Genomic DNA, 15,985 nt, shown 5'->3' with positions numbered 1-15,985 from the left:
GGATTAAGAGAAATAACTCTTGTAACTCTTATGTTTGATCTACGTGTCAGGATGAAAACAGGGAGGAGGCATCCTAAAATGGTTGCTATTAGTGCTTACAGGTACTGGGCCCAGGGATGGAATGTGAAATTTATTAGATGAGACATTGTAGGACAAATCTCCGCCAACAGATTTTTTTGAGAATTGAGGCAATGAGGCAAATAATTTGGGTGAAAATATTTTTACGTTAATTGTAGAAGTATCTGAGGCAACTGCATGCTTTTCAAAAATCAACTTCCCTAACTCGTTGCCTAAACACTTATTTCCCTCTAGCATGCCACAGTAGACCTAGACTTCAAAGCACAGTAATTTTTAAAATATAATATGTGCTGTACATTCATGTATTCTTCTTTCTTTGCTTTCTCCTTCCCAATTATGATTTGATCCCAACATGAGAACTAATAGCATTTGGGACTTTTGCCTTTTTGTTTTTCCATTGTTGTTGTGGCTGTGAAAATTACTTCTGCTACATCAGCCACGAAAACATATTACTACCATGTTGAATGTTTTAGTCATTTAAGCAGAAACTTCTTAAATTTTGAGATGGTTATTTAGATCTTTAATTATTTAGGTAGAACGTGAAAGAAAACACACACACGCATGCACACACACAGTCAATACTGGGTTCTTTTTTTCTCTTGAATACACCAACTTAATTTTTTTTATTTGGAAATGCGAGTGTGGAACGACCTTCCTCCTATGTATGTTTTCACAGCAGTGCTGCAGAGCTGGGCCTTCCCTATCATGCAGACTTGTGCCTGTGGTTGTGTCTTACTTGCTGGATGCCTCCGACAACATTCTGCCTTAGCGGAGTTCTAGCCTAGGGTGTACTGAATAAATTTTACAGTTTCTTTGTTTACTACTACTCATCCAAACACTTTCCCATCAAGGCCTAACGTTAAATGATTATTTCTTTATGCTCTGAGAAGGCAATATGGAACTTAGGTGCAAAATATATAGTGTATGTGAAATGTGGTCTGTATGCGGAAAGAAAAATCACTCTCCCCATCAGCTGGGTGCATAAAATTCCAGGGAGCATCCTAACATCCGAGGTGACACTTTTTACAGAACTATCACAGCTCTACGGTTCTCAGATTTAGTACATAGACCAGATTTTCCTAGTTACTTCATTTACTGCCTTCAAAACTGCAAAGTATTCAGGCATCACTTCCCATTTATTACCAGTCATGGGGTGGGGGGGGGGGGGGTGGGGGGGTGGAGTATGTTATCCTTAGAGATTTATGCCACTGGCAGGTAAAAATGTAAACTTATTTTTAAAAAATGGGATCTCCCTTATAATAAACAGATTCAACTGTTAAAGGTCAGGTTTCTTTCTGAGTTATGGCAATAATGTAGCAAATACTTTTATAAGTAATCAAAGATTCTATAAATATAGGTAACTGTGTAGATGTAAATGTTAAAACATTCACAAATTATCCTTTCAACTTCTGTGATCTAAAAATCAATAGGGGGTCACAGGGTTTCATAGAATTGCTCTGCTTTTTCTTCCAACATAATTTAATAATACATTTTACAGATGTTGTTTAAACATTAGGCACGGATTGTTTTGTCAATAAAGCTAAACAGAGGCATGACACAAAAGCAAGGAAAACAGATGTAAAAAACAGTGCAAGAAGCACTGGGTCATTTGTTTGCTATTCAACTGCAAAATGAAAGTGCAGGGTGTATAGTGATTTTCCTGGCCTAGAAATCACCTAGGGATGGAACAACTTCACACACAAAAGATAATTTTATTAAGCAGGTGGTTTGACTTTTTCCCTTGAGGATTTCAGTGTAACCTACATCTACGGGAGACTTCCTAATTGATCAGCGGAGTAACAGGTGCAATGTTCTCGAAAGAAGGAAGAGAAGCAGGAGAAACAGAAGTAGGCTGACGCTCCAGCATCTTTCAGAGTGGGTTGTTGTTCTCCAAGCCGCGGTTAATTGCTGTGCTTTTCACCTTGAGTGTCAATTCCAATAATATTACCTTTACCGGCGCTGACTGTGGGCTTAGATTATAGCAATCAGTAATACTCACTAGATAAAATACTGTCTAGTTGCTCATAAGAAAAATATTGAAATCAGTCAAAAAATGTTTAGCTTGCATATTGCCTGAGACAGAGCTGGCGCGGTGCCAGCCAGGCAGGGTATTATTAGGAAAGCTGAGCAAATAGCTCGCAGGGAAAAGCGCTGTGAGTTTAGAAACCTTCAGGTATTGTCATGTCAGAGAGTTTTAGGAGTTCAACAGGGACGCTGCTTTTGTCTGCAGATTCTAAAAATTTCCAGCAAACAGCCCTCTTTGAAAATGACTCTGTAGTCTGTTAAGTATACTTTGTTGTAAGTTTGACACAATGAGTTTACTCAGAGCTCCGCCCCCACCATGTGTGAAATCACGCCATGAATCCCGCGGAAGGCGGAAAGGCGTCCCGGAGGACTCGGTGTCAGGCCACCGCGCAGGTCAGAAAACCCTGCCCCTTCCACCATGGGGCCCTAAGTCTCCCTGAGAAAAGAAATAGGAAGATATGGGACGAAGGAAGGTGGATTCGAAAGTCCGAATACCGTTCGGTATAACGGCCATTTCTCCTCCAGCTCGCAAAGACAGTTTCTGAGTTTTCCAGGACAACCCAGGAGTGTGATGCCCGAAGTGGGGCGGCGGGGATGGGGTGGGGGACCCTGTCAATCTGGGCAAGTACTTCAGGATCCTGTGGGACTGGGGTTCAGGTGAGGCCCGGGGCGGAGCGAGTGGGGAGGCTGATGTATCCAGCGGGAGCCCAGCGTTTCTGAATGTCCGTGATCCCTTTCAAGGCTGTGAAACCAGTGGTTGGTGGTTGACTTTGAACAAGTCCTGAACGCAGGACTTGTTTCGAGTCCTAATTAAGCTAGATTTGTTGTTTTCGGCGTCTTGGCACAAGGGTCTGGTCACAGAAGTGGAAGCAACTCCCTGTGTGTCATGCACGCTGGCAGGACCGGATTCGCACTCACCCGCAGACAGCGTGGGGAGTGAGGGGGCGGAGAGGCGGACGGGTCAAGGGAGAAGAGCTGGCACCCACAGGTGGCTAAGGAGCCCACTCTCCTGTGAGCCTCCTGACAACGTATAGTTTACACAGGGCCAGTGAGGGAGGCAATATGCAAGAGAAAGAACACGTTGAGCCCAAACGTTTCAGCTGTCTCCCCCACTCCTCACCAGTTAGACCTGTGTCCTTGGTGGAGTCATGCTGTCTCCATGGGCAGCAGCTCTGCTGCTGAAATGGACAGGGAGGACCCACTGGTGGGACTTCACACCTCTTCCAGCTCTCCTGTTCTAGACGCTGTGATCACGGCGAACCAAAGAGAAGCAAGGCGACTGCTCTGAACCTGCCTCTGATCCCAGCTTTACACCAGGAGTGGGAAAAAACCCAGGTCCTCTGATAGAGAGACAAACGGGGAAATTAATTTAAAAAGTTGCTACTTTCCTTCATCTTAAATAAGCAAATCAAGCACTGTAAAGTAAAAACTGGATGAAATTAAACATTATCACACGACATGAAAAACATGTGTGCTGTCATTTTAGGATTCATAATAAAGATAAATCAGTTGTTTTTAGCAGTGTGCTAGGAGTCTGTGAAGGGCATGACAGATAATAGGCTTGAAATTTCTGAAGTTATTGTACAGCAAAATTTGTTTTTTCCTCAGGCGTTCAGTCTTTTTCTCTGGTAATTTTGTACATGACAAACTTTTTAGTGGGTGCATTAATAATCTATAAGTAATGGGTTGTCAGGTGTCAGTTAGATAAGATTAAAAGACTGTTTAAGCATTATCCATTTGCTTCTTTGCATGAGTTTTATAGGTCAGGAGAAATAACTTTTTGAGTTGTGGTTGTATGTGCCTGGTGCCCCCCCCCGCCCGGCCCCCCATTTGGCTCTGCTCCAAGTATGCACGGAAGAACTGTATTACATGACATAAATCCTACATGTAGGAACAGATTGGAAACTCACACTATGTGAATCAAGGGGACAAATGTCTCAGCTGTCTTCTGTAAACTTGTTTCAGTGTTTCAAATGTTACTCTTTATCTTCTCAAAGGCAACTCTGTAAGGGGAAAAGGCCACAGCTGAGAGGGACCCTGAAGCCTTAGACATTCGGAGTTTCCTAGCAAGTCAGGTTTAGGTCTATTCTTGTCAAATCTGTCTTAAGTGTGTTTACATACAGTTTGCCTTTCTGGTATTTTCTGCTTGCACAGACCTGATCTCCACCTATTTTGTGTCAACAGTTACTGAGGCTGGTGCTGGGTGATTAACCAGTGAGCGCCGAAGCCCCACCGAGCTGTGCCCACAGAGACCCCTCTCCTCTCTTACCTCATCATCTTGCTTCAGGCTGCACCCACCTAAAACAAACAGCGTTTCTGAGTGGTTAAAAAATCCGCCTGAAATATTTTTAAAAATGGGGCAGATGTTGGCTCCTTGTTGAAGAAACGATTTTCTCAAAAATGGAATGAAGCCAGGGTTGGGGGGTGCAGGGGAGGAAACATTTCTGAGGGTAAACGTCCTCTTGGATTCGGCCCACACCGCTCCAGTGTGTGAACACACCCAGAGTTTTGCGTAGATGCCTACGTTTTTGTGTTGCTTCTTTCTTAATTTTTAAGGGGAAAGGGAACATTAAAAAACCAACCAGCCACACAGACAGTGACCTCCAACAGCACGGACGCTTGTATCTTTGGCAAAAGAGGGCTCTCCCTTTCACAGCCCCCGTGTAGTCATTGATATTTTCCTTTTTATTTCCATTCTTATGAAGCTTTTAAGCCCGACCCATTAGCATGGGAAATAATGAATGCTATCTGGCTCTTGACACCTGAACAATAACAAATAAACAAAAAAACCTTAATCTGTTGCTATTCTTGAGAGCTCTTCTTTTCCTCTTTACCCTCTTAACCAATGTGACTAAAGGACCTAATGCCTCACAAGATTAGATCAGATCATTGAAGAAGGGAAAAAAAAACATTTGTTTTCCCAAACGCAACTTTTTCAGGCTGATGGGGATTATCAGTCTTGGGTTCTAAATGTGATTTAGCTCAAAAATGAATTTCCTGTCATTGGGGAGATCTGGCTTACTATTGATAAAATCGCTCTATTTTAAGAATCCTATATTGCCTTAGGATGGAAGTTAAATGCACAATGATTAAAAATATGTATATTGGGGCACCTGGGTGGCTCAGTGGGTTAAAGCCTCTGCCTTCGGCTCAGGTCATGATCTCAGGGTCCTGGGATCGAGCCCCGCATCGGGCTCTCTGCTCCGCAGGGAGCCTGCTTCTCCTCTCTCTCTGCCTGCCTCTCTGCCTGCTTGTGATTTCTCTCTGTCAAATAAATAAAATATTTTTTAAAAATGTATATTTATGTTTTCTGGTACTTTCTACCCTAGAATGCTGATTTGAATGTAAATCCATCGTTTTAAGAGTTGTTGTCCACTTGCAGGGTTTGTTGGCCTATATCCCTTGAACATCTGCTGTAGTTGACTTTATTTGATCCCTAGTTTGGGTCAGAGTTCATCTGTGCTTGGAAAGGGCAGGGAGTAGGGGATGTTGAAAAAGCTAATGGAAAGAATCATACATGTCTGAAGATGTCAGATCTCAGTTCCCACGGCTGGTCACCTGGCTGTCCTGTTTGTAAATAGGAAAGTACAATAGGTTATGGCAGAGATTCCCATCCTTGGGGCCCAGTGGGGGCTGAGAGGGACTGGGGGCCAGAAAAGGCATATCAGAATCATTTTGAGTGAATGTAGTATAAAAAAGCCTATTGCGAATTAACTTTTGATTTTAGTCATGCTCTTTCTTTTAAGATTTCAAATCACACAGGGCTATGAGATTTTGAAGTTCATCACAAAGGAGCACAGATTAAAATTTTAGGAACATCACGCTGTAGAATGTCAGAGCCCAAGTCCTGGATGGGATTTAAATGCACCATTTGACAGATGGGGCTCAGGGCTTTACAATGTTATGCTGCTAATGAGAGGCAAGGATGGGGCTGGCTCCTTGTTCGGCACCTCTTCTGTGCTTCCCTTATGCATTTATTATTAACAGATTTATTGAGATATAATTCACATACCATGAAATTCACCCATTTAAAGTGTACAGTTCAGTGGTTTTTAGTATATTCACGGATACTGTGCGACCATATCACCATAGTCACTTTTAGAACATTTTTATCATCTGAGAAAGAAACTCTGTAGGGGCACCTGGGTGGCTCAGATGGTTAAGTGTCTGACTTTTGATTTTGGTTCAGATCATGATCTCGGGGTGGTGAGATCAAGCCCCTATAGCAGGCTCTGCGCTCAGCGGGGAGTCTGCCCAAGATTCTCTCCCCCTCCCATTCTCTTCCACTGCTCCTCCCCCCACTTTCTCTCTCTCTCAAAAAAAATCTTTTATATATATATGCTTTATATATATATAAACATTTTTGCCTTTTAGCTATTACTCCTCCCATAGTTCCATCCCCCACTCTCTGTCTCTCAGCTCTGCCGATTCAGACATTTCCAATAAAGGCGATCACTGTAAACATGTGGCCTTTTGGGACTGGCTTAAGCTTTCACTTTAGCATATTGTTTTCAAGGTTCATGAGTGTAGCAGATAGCAATACTACATTCCTCTTTATGGCTGAAGAATGTTCCTTTGTCTGGACAGACCACATTTTGTTTATCCATTCATCAGTAGCTGGGCATTTGGGCTGTGCCCACCTTTTGTGGCCATAAGCGTTCGTGTGTGTGTTTTTGTACCATTAGGTGTTTTTTAAGAATCATGATGATAGTACCTCAACAAACCCTTGTCTTTGGTTTTAAATTTGCAAGGCTCTTTTCATAGACATTAATTCACATGGTCATCACGGTTCCAGCACCTCAACACCACTATGATCTCAGAGAAGCGAGCGGCAGTTTTCCCACTCAATTCTCACACCCTTCTCCCTAGATGCCACTCTGACTCTCCATGTTCTTGGCCAGTGTTTTGACTGTAATTTTGATGAGTAATATTGTTCAAAGAAAAGGATAGCCACTCTAGTGAAACAACCATTTTCCAGATTTCCTCAGTGTGACTTAGACGACCATAAGCATTTCCCCAAGATTTGACAAGTTCCAAGAGGAGGTCATTTTATTAGTTTACTGCCTTCATTTGAAAAATCTTGTCATATACCTCAACTGAGAGATTTTTGCCTTTGAGTATAATTGGTATAATTGGTTCCGTTTGCATTTAAGGTCTGTGGATTACATTTTGATAGCCATTACATAGAATTCCGGTTTCAAACTTTACGAATTGAAACAGAAGTTACAGTGAACCTTCTAAGGGATAGAGACAGGCCTCTATTCGAGTCAAGCTTCATTGTGCCATTCTGCAGTCTAACCTGTGACCAGGTGAAAGCAGAAATCAAGCTAAATTTTCAGATCTCCTTCCTTGGCACTCCCTTGGAGTGGAGACTCCAGGCCTGGGACATTTTTGGCTACTGATGGCTTGGGGAGCTGAGGTCACTAAAGAAGTGATCCTCCAGAAAGGAAGGAGCTCAGAGACACTCCATAAGGGGTACTGGGATTCTATGACACCTTATGCATGCCAGGGCTGGTCACCATTCTCACACAAGAGGGTTGCAATTCCAATCACGTGGGGGAGGTTTTACGTGGGAAAAAAAAAAGTGCATATTTGATCCTCAGAGTGCCCATACACCCCAACTACCTGACGTATTCATGGTTTATGCCTGTTGTCCAGCATAATTATTAATAGTGTCCATTCACTCTTAAAAGTGTCCAGTCTTAAATGATACATTGTGTGGTCATCCTGTTGATAATGGAAATTGGCAGAACATTAAGAACTATTTTAAGTAAACATATTTATTCTGTAATGTTTAAGGGATGCCTAGTTAGATGCAATTTTATTTACTTTTTGTGAATATGGAAAAGTTAGAATTTACCCAAAAAATGGTTCGGCTTAAATGAAAGAGACACCCATCTATTCCTTGAAGATACTATTATACCTACTTTAGCTTTTTCAATAATGTAAGAGGTTTTGTTATCCTAGATTTCCCTAATGCTTGTTCTTTGTGCCAATAATCATTTTAATTCCATATCCCTTAAGCAAGCCACCATTTGTCTTGTATTTGTGCAGTTATACGAACTCAAATTTGGCAAATTGTCACATTTAAGTAACTATTACATAAATACCATTTTATTACATATGCTTTATATCAATGGATACTTAAGATATTTTTAACTGTTGGGCATTTCTTATGCAGTTCTGGCAAGATAGTCCCATAATTTATTCCACTGGGTTTGGAGCCTAGTGCTTTAGTGATCTAGAAAGTCATGGTTAGTAGCAGAAGAAATAGAGATCAGCCACTAAAGGAGTACCCCCTCCCCACTTTGAATTCAGGTCAGACTAAGGGATATAGCAAACTTATTTTTTCCTATTTTTAAAAAAATATTGTGTTTATGTATTTGACAGAGAGCGACACAGTGAGAGAGGGAACACAAGCAGGGGGAGTAGGAGAGGGAGAAGCAGGCTTCCCGCTGAGCAGGGAGCCTGATGTGGGACTCGATCCCATGACCCTGGGATCATGACCTGAACCAAAGGCAGATGCTTAACAACTGAGCACCCAGGCGTCCCAACTGATATTTTTTTAGAATAAAAAATCATTTTATAATTTGCTTTCGATGAAAACTTCCCATTGATATATAATGAAGTGATGAAGTATTTGAAAGTAATTTCAACACTTAATACATGGGTTTGTTATTACTTTGCATTGTAATTTTCAGATAATTAGTGATTTTTTCACTAGTTGCTTTGAAGAAAATTTTATATGTGATTAACTTCCTCAGTGGTCTGAGACAACTTCAGCTCTTTCTAGAGTAGTTTGACAAATACACCCGTCACTACTAGAGAAGGGGAATCTCCTCAGACTGCTGATTGATGGGCTTATTGTGATTGGAGGAAATTTCAATAATCTGTTTCTAGAATGGATGGCGAGCAGAACATGTGCTCCTTTCTCCCCTCCTGTCCACTCCCCTCTCCCACCCTCAGACACACAGATGATGGATTGCAGTCCTGCAACTGTTGGATCCGGAGGAGGTTGGGAAACTGGAAAAAGGTGCCAGAAACATGATTTCATAAGGTTTGACTTGAGATTGAGTCAACTTTCTTGAGTGTCTTAAAATCGTGTTTTAAGAAATTATATTTCACAAAAAAAGGGAGTGTGTAAGGCTTGGACCCTGAAGACTGCCAGTTACGGATCATTAAATTCAATAAGTAAATGTAAATCTGAAATGAAGAAATCCAACAAAAGATTTTGAAGTAGACTTTTGTTTGAAAGAACAAAGAGTTATTTGAGAGATAGCTAGAACTCAGTCCCTGCAGGGTTTGTTTATAAAACAGGCCTTCGGGTTATTAGGAAATGCTGACTTTAAAAATATAAAACACACAGTATATGTAGTTTTATTTAAATGATTGTGATAAAGTTGAAAGAAATACTAGGAAGGAAATTCATGGAATAGAATAAAAAGAAAAAGAATAAAATTCTGGAGTTCGGCAACTAGCTTCCTGTGTGAAATTTTATATTTAAAAATTTTTCACTGTTCTTAATTTTATAAAAATATTTATAGAGATTACCTAAATGAAGTATGTATAGATTAAATATTATACTTATTTGCTATTTATTTTTAATTGATAAGGAATAGTGCATGTAGAAATCACTGGTATTTATTCTTAAGAATGCATGGTATAAATTTTTACTAAGTATGTACAGAGGTATTCCTAATACATAAATATTAATCAAAGATGACTATACTTAATACTTTATTTAACGGATAGTATAAATATAGAAGGTGTCTTTACTAACATATCTTGCTATTTAATGAAATCTTCTATTTAATATCAAGTTGATAATTTTGGCTTCTTGGGCATAGAAGGGTATCATAAAATGATATTTCTCCATACTTAAATGAGTAGCTACCTTCGTGCTGACTGTTCACTAAGCCTCGTTGGCAAGAGACACTGTGGGGATGACTGAGAGTCCTGTCGTTTAGAAACAACGGCGTTTTGGTTTTACTTGGCTCACTGAGTTGGCTGTGGCATGCTCAAGTCACACGGTGGGCTGCCCTCAGTCATCAGTAAACTAGGAGGCGGTAAACACTGAGGAAGAGAATTCGTTGAGTAAAGGTGAAAATGCTCTTTCTGAAGGGGAGCATGTCATTTTTCCTTAGCATTGTTAGCATTACAGAGAACTTAGAAGGAAGACAGAGGGCATAAGAGTAAAGGAAAAGTGCAAGGCTATGTGGAAAATGTTGTCTGTGGTACTGGGAAAATGTACCCCGTGTTTGGTTCTAGTGGATGCCCCCTGTGATCTCGCCATCCTTCCTGGCTCGCACAAAAAGGAAACTAAACTTAGCCATCCAGTTTTGTGGGAAGGAACCAGGGCATGGAGTGGAGGATAAGCTATAGGGCAAAGGTCAACTTCAGACCGCTGTTCTACCAGATCTTAGTCAGAAAACTATTCAGGTGTCTAAAGATGGTGAATGAAAAAAGTCAGGTAGAATTAGCAGAATGGAAAACAAAACAAAACCAAAACACGAAACTTTCAAGTATGATGATAAATAAGTAGGTAGGGGACAAGGAGAAGAAAGGATGAAGAAAAACTTCCTGTATTTCTTTTTAGCATAACTCAGGATTCATCTCCCATTCTCCTCGTCTGGTTCCTATTTTGAAAATGCAAAGAATTAAATTCAATTTTGAGATGATCCCATGTCTCAGATTTTTTTAAAGATTTTGCAACCCTTTCCGTCTTAGTATGGCTCTAGTCCTAAACAAACATCTGGGTAAAAACTGTTTATGTTGACATGGAACGAAGCTGTAAGGCCAATCCATTTTCTTGCCATCCTTGGTAAAACGCCTTGTTTTGAGAAAGGGAATAGTTTGGTCACGGGAAGAAATTCTAATCCATGATGCAGTGAAAAAAGGAAAGATAAGAATTCTTTCCCTAATTCAGTCTTTTACCACCTACAGGGTGTCCAGTTCTAAAAAAGTACTTCACAAAAGAACATTGTGTTTTCAAAGCAAAATAGGATTTATAAAAAATATATATGTTGATGTTTGGAATATAATATGGAAAGGCAACAGGATGTTTCCCAACCTTACACCCAACTGAAATACATTGTATATCTGACAGTGTACATCTAAGTTTCAAGGCCTGTAACGTTTGGACACCAATAGTTTAAAAAAAAAAAAAAAGTCTCCTCTTACAACTTTAAACTAACAAACTTTTTAAAGAGGGCTTATTAACATGGAGAAGACTAAAGGTTGTGTATATTTCATGGATATATCTTGTCTTAAACTGTTTTGTGGTTGTTGGAGAATAGTTTTTTTTTTTTATTGGACATTCGGATTGGAATTTTATCATTCTCGCTTTCTTTTCTCTTCAAAAACATTGTTTCTTCTTATGTTAAAGTTCTAATATATATTTATGTATTCACACATAAATATAGATATATATTTGAACACACACACCACATATGAGCTTAAAATAACTGTTTCACTGATGCTTCTCGAAATTAGTGTTTTAAGAAGGGAATATGTTCATGTAAGTTTACATAAAAAACCTAAAGGTCTTTTTTTTTTTTTTTAATTCAGCGTTTAGAAAATTCTTGATAATTTAGAATCTTCCACAATGGAAAGTAAAGGATTCTGTCACAAAAGCAGGGAGGATGAGATGCAAGGTCAAAGGGCATTTTAGAAACAAACAGCTGGACCAGTTTATTTAAACAGATACAGGGATGGGGGAACTGACCTCTGTTTGACTTATAGTGGGAGGAGCAAGAATGTCATTTTATTACTTTGCCCAGAAGGAAAATGTTTTTGTATCTGAATTCACCCCGAAGCCATCTAAACACATGGCTTTGCTGTATGTAGCATAATTCCAAAGAGAGTATATAGAAGACAGTTTAAGATAAAATACACTAAATAGAACCAAATGTTGAGATGGTTTTAAAATCGAAAAGATGACATTGTTTCAAAATATAAAATCTTTTCCCATTTACTTAGTTACTTTCAGATAAAGATGTCTGCCATGACCCTAGATAATATTATCAGTGTTTTATGTAAGTATAGGAAGCATAATCCAGTAAGATTCTGAGAGTTTACTCTGTGCTATATATATTGATAATATTCATTATATTCAGCAATTGTTTTAAATTAGCTTTCAAAAGTGAGAAGTTCTCAGCATATTATTAATGTGGTCAGTTTGGACAAAGTGATGAGGGGTTCTGAGATTTTCAGCTTTTTAAATTTTTATTTTATTAAATGCACAGATTCTCACCTTTATATCTACATATCCTATAGGTAGCCTACGTCTGTGTTGTCAATAGCAACAAATGGCAATTGCCACCAAAAGGGAAGAAAGTAGCACCTGGTACCTGAGGCCCCTTAGCTAAAAGGCTGTGATGAGGTATTCACTCTCTACATGGGGACCAGAGCAAGTGTGGACTAATTGCTTTCAGTGATGTCCTCTGAAGACCTTTAGAGGCACACAGACAAACCTCTCAATATACTGAGCAGTGGGTATGGCCCAAGTGGTGAGTAGACTCAAAACCCAAGAAGAAATTTCATTCTAGAAGGAACATGTTAAGAATCATGGATGTTTGCGGTGCCTGGGTGGCTCAGTCACTTAAGAATCCGACTCCTGACTTTGGCTCAGGTCATGATCTCAGGGTGGTGAGATGGAGCCCGCGTTGGGCTTTGCGCTGGGCATGGAACCTGCTTAAGATTCTCTCTCCTTCTCCCTCTGCCCCTCTGCTCTGTGCTCTCTCTCTCTCTCTCAAAAACAAACAAGCAAAAAAAGGAATCATGGATGTTAAACCTGGGGAGAAGCCTATGGCACACGATGCATGATGGCTATAGTTTAAATATTTAAAGGCCATCCTGAAGAAGTGAGATTAGAGTTGTTTAAATTCCCCCAAGGAGTTGTCCTGGTGAAAGGATTTCAGATCGAGTAATGCAGAACCTTCTTCTCATAGTCACCTTCCGTAGCTGGAGTGCACTTTCAGGTGAGGTAGCAAGTGCTTTATTAGAAACAATCCAGCAGAGGCTACCTGTCTACTTGGTGGGGATATCAGAGAGATGATTCATGTCAGTGACCAACTCAGGTGACAGTGAAAGCCCTTTTCAAACCTGAGGTTTAATTTTTCTATGATTCCTTGGGTTTAATAGTCATAGATTCAAACCTGAGTTGGTTATTATGAGCTGGTCTTTGGAAATCTGAAAGTATGAGTGTGAAGGAAGCAAGCTTTGGAATACAGATAAGTCACTGAATCTTCTGATGCGTAGCCTTATCTTTGTCCATATGCATGAACAGTACAGTCATCAAAATTCCCAGTCTACAAAGTGTTCAGTCATGCTTATTTCCAGACTCAACAGTAGGGTTGTTGCCAGTGGTGACTGGCTCAAAACCAGCTCATTCTTGGATATCTATTTCGTTCAGAATATTCTAGATGGGTGACACAGTAGTGGCCACGCTCTGGTCAGGATGTTGGGGGGAGGGGAGTTCACTACCATTTGCCAGCCGTGTGTCGTTCGGCAGGTTATTAACATCTCTTGAGTTACATGTGACCTCAAATAAGTCACTTATTTTCTCTGAGCCTCGGCTTCTTGTCTGTTAAAAAGTGTCCTTCCTATTTTTAGATGAATAGTATAAATCGTATCCACAAAATAATGTGTTTTTAAAGGGACTTTTAAAAAGTGTTACCCGAGTTCCTTTCCTCTAAAAGCCTGCAGACGATAAACAGGACCACAGATAAAGAGCTGGTTTTTTGCTCTTTTACCTATGTTAGTTACTATGAAAATTACTTTTGGTATATGCGGAATATTAATATTAAATAATTTTCTAATTGGTCATGCCGTGAAGGCAGCTAATGAAAAAGCAGATTTTTTTTTCATTTTAATTGGTTATTTCACATGGTGTTTGTGCTACACCTGTGCTTATAATGAGAATGGAGAATTAATCTAACCTTCTGCTCACATGATTCCAATTTTCATGGTTTATACAAGATAATGATAACCTGATTTGCAACACAATTTGTTGTCGATCTATGTTTTAAATATTTTTATTAGCCAGTTCGGGGACTTCATATACAAGAACTGTTAGAATATATATTGCCAATGAGAGTTAGCACTAAGGGTGCCCTTTTAGGTAGATTCCAGTTTCATTATTGACTTTAATTACTTTTTGGATAATAAAAGAACTTAAGGATATAGTATATTGAGACTCTTAAAATATGGGGAAGCATGTATTTTTTTTCCAAGATTTTTTTTTTAAGATTTTTTTTTTTATTTATCTATTTGACAGACAGAGATCACAAGTAGGCAGAGAGGCAGAGAGAGGAGGAAGCAGGCTCCCTGCTGAGCAGAGAGCCCGATGCGGGGCTCGATCCCAGGACCCTGGGATCATGACCCGAGCCGAAAGCAGAGGCTTTAACCCACTGAGCCACCCAGGCGCCCCAAGATTTTATTTATTTGACACAGAGAGAGAGATCACAAGTAGGCAGAGCAGCAGGCAGAGAGAGAGGGAGAAGCAGGCTCCCCACTGAGCAGAGAGCCCGATGCAGGGCTTGATCCCAGATCCCTGAGATCATGACCTGGGCTGAAGGCAGAGGCTTAACCCAACTGAGCCACCCAGGCATCACTGAAGCATGTATTTTTATTTTAAAAACCTGTCCCTCTCTGTTTAGTGTTTTTTTTAAAAAACTATTTTCCTTCCTGAATGGACAGACTTACAAACTAGAATGCATACTGGACTGTGGACCCTTTAATCATTATTAAACATGTCATTGTATTTTTTTATGTGCTGCTCATGGTTCTATCTATTCAAATCTGAGTTGATAACTAAAAGCACTTTACTTTTTCAGAATCTAAGATGTCCCACTCGTTTTCTGTATTTGACAAGTAATTCTTAGCATTACACAATACAAATGGATCTTAAGAGTTAGAAATTTCACAAGCTTGCTTTTGTAGGGCTTGTACTAACCACTTTAAAAAAAGTTCAGTGGCTAGCCACTTTTTGAGAGGCTGCAAAAATTGTAAAAAATAAGCCTATTAAGACACTTAAATGACTTAATTAGATGTTTATTATAAATTTTCAGGACTAGCTGGAGAAAGCAATATTATAAGTTCAATTACTATATAGCTGTGACCTTGCCTTGACCTTAGACTTTGCATAAAGAGCCAAAGGGAAAAAAAAAAGCCACCCCAAGAAATCTCTACAAGGAATGTGTTTCTCTGAAGTCCCCAGCAGTGTGAGTTAGTGGTGATAAACTCCAGACATTCTCTCATTTGATGGTGTGCTGCCATCCCAGTTCATTATCTTAATAGTGGGCATTAAAATAGAATTAGGTTTGCAAGAGGTAGGGAAGGTTTTGATAAAAACTGTAAAAAAGAAGTCAGAGAACATAAGATTGAAATGTCACTAATTAGGAGAGGTAACAGATGCCCTTATGAACATCTTGCTCTCTACGCCAAATCCCCCCCCCCCCAATTGAAAAGAGTGGTGGCTCGTATTGTTTCCTGAAAACTCTGCTAATTCCCCCATGAAAAGATGAAATGGAAGTGTCCAACTGTGGTAAAACAGGCAAACATGAATCAACTCAGAAACCCCAAGCCTGTGTACTCAAAGGTCAGTGGGGGTTGCAGGTTGTGGGGCACGTGAAGCTGCGCTCAGAGCGGTGCAGAGAACCGTTTTGCCAAGATCTAGCTTTGCTCTCACTGTGCTTCTTCTCCTCTTCTTCCACCTCCTCCCACCCCCACCACCGTTTTTGTTTAAGGAATAATGATTTGCTCTACTTTCTTGGTTACAGGTTTATTAATGCCCGGAGAAGAATAGTGCAGCCCATGATAGACCAGTCCAACCGAGCAGGCAAGTCCCCCATAGTGACTGTATTCAAGTCACGCAAGCGAA

The 15,985-nt window shown here is 40.0% G+C and overlaps 1 protein-coding gene across 4 annotated transcripts in view; it reads left to right on the top strand.

Moving 5' to 3' along the window:
* Positions 1–15,985, top strand: part of MEIS1 (Meis homeobox 1) — a 132,993-nt gene that overhangs the window by 111,771 nt on the left and 5,237 nt on the right. For 2 of the 4 annotated variants that reach the window (XM_045979503.1, XM_045979505.1), the window contains exon 10: positions 15,885–15,943. In XM_045979503.1, the coding sequence (XP_045835459.1) occupies positions 15,885–15,943 (59 nt within the window). Of the gene's footprint in view, positions 1–15,884 lie in introns of all 4 variants that reach the window. The other 2 variants (XM_045979502.1, XM_045979504.1) reach the window with 1 other exon arrangement.

Source organism: Meles meles, chromosome 15 (assembly GCF_922984935.1).
Source record: "Meles meles chromosome 15, mMelMel3.1 paternal haplotype, whole genome shotgun sequence".
In the NCBI taxonomy this organism is placed as follows: domain Eukaryota; kingdom Metazoa; phylum Chordata; class Mammalia; order Carnivora; family Mustelidae; genus Meles; species Meles meles.
This window is presented reverse-complemented; position numbering and strand designations above follow the sequence as displayed.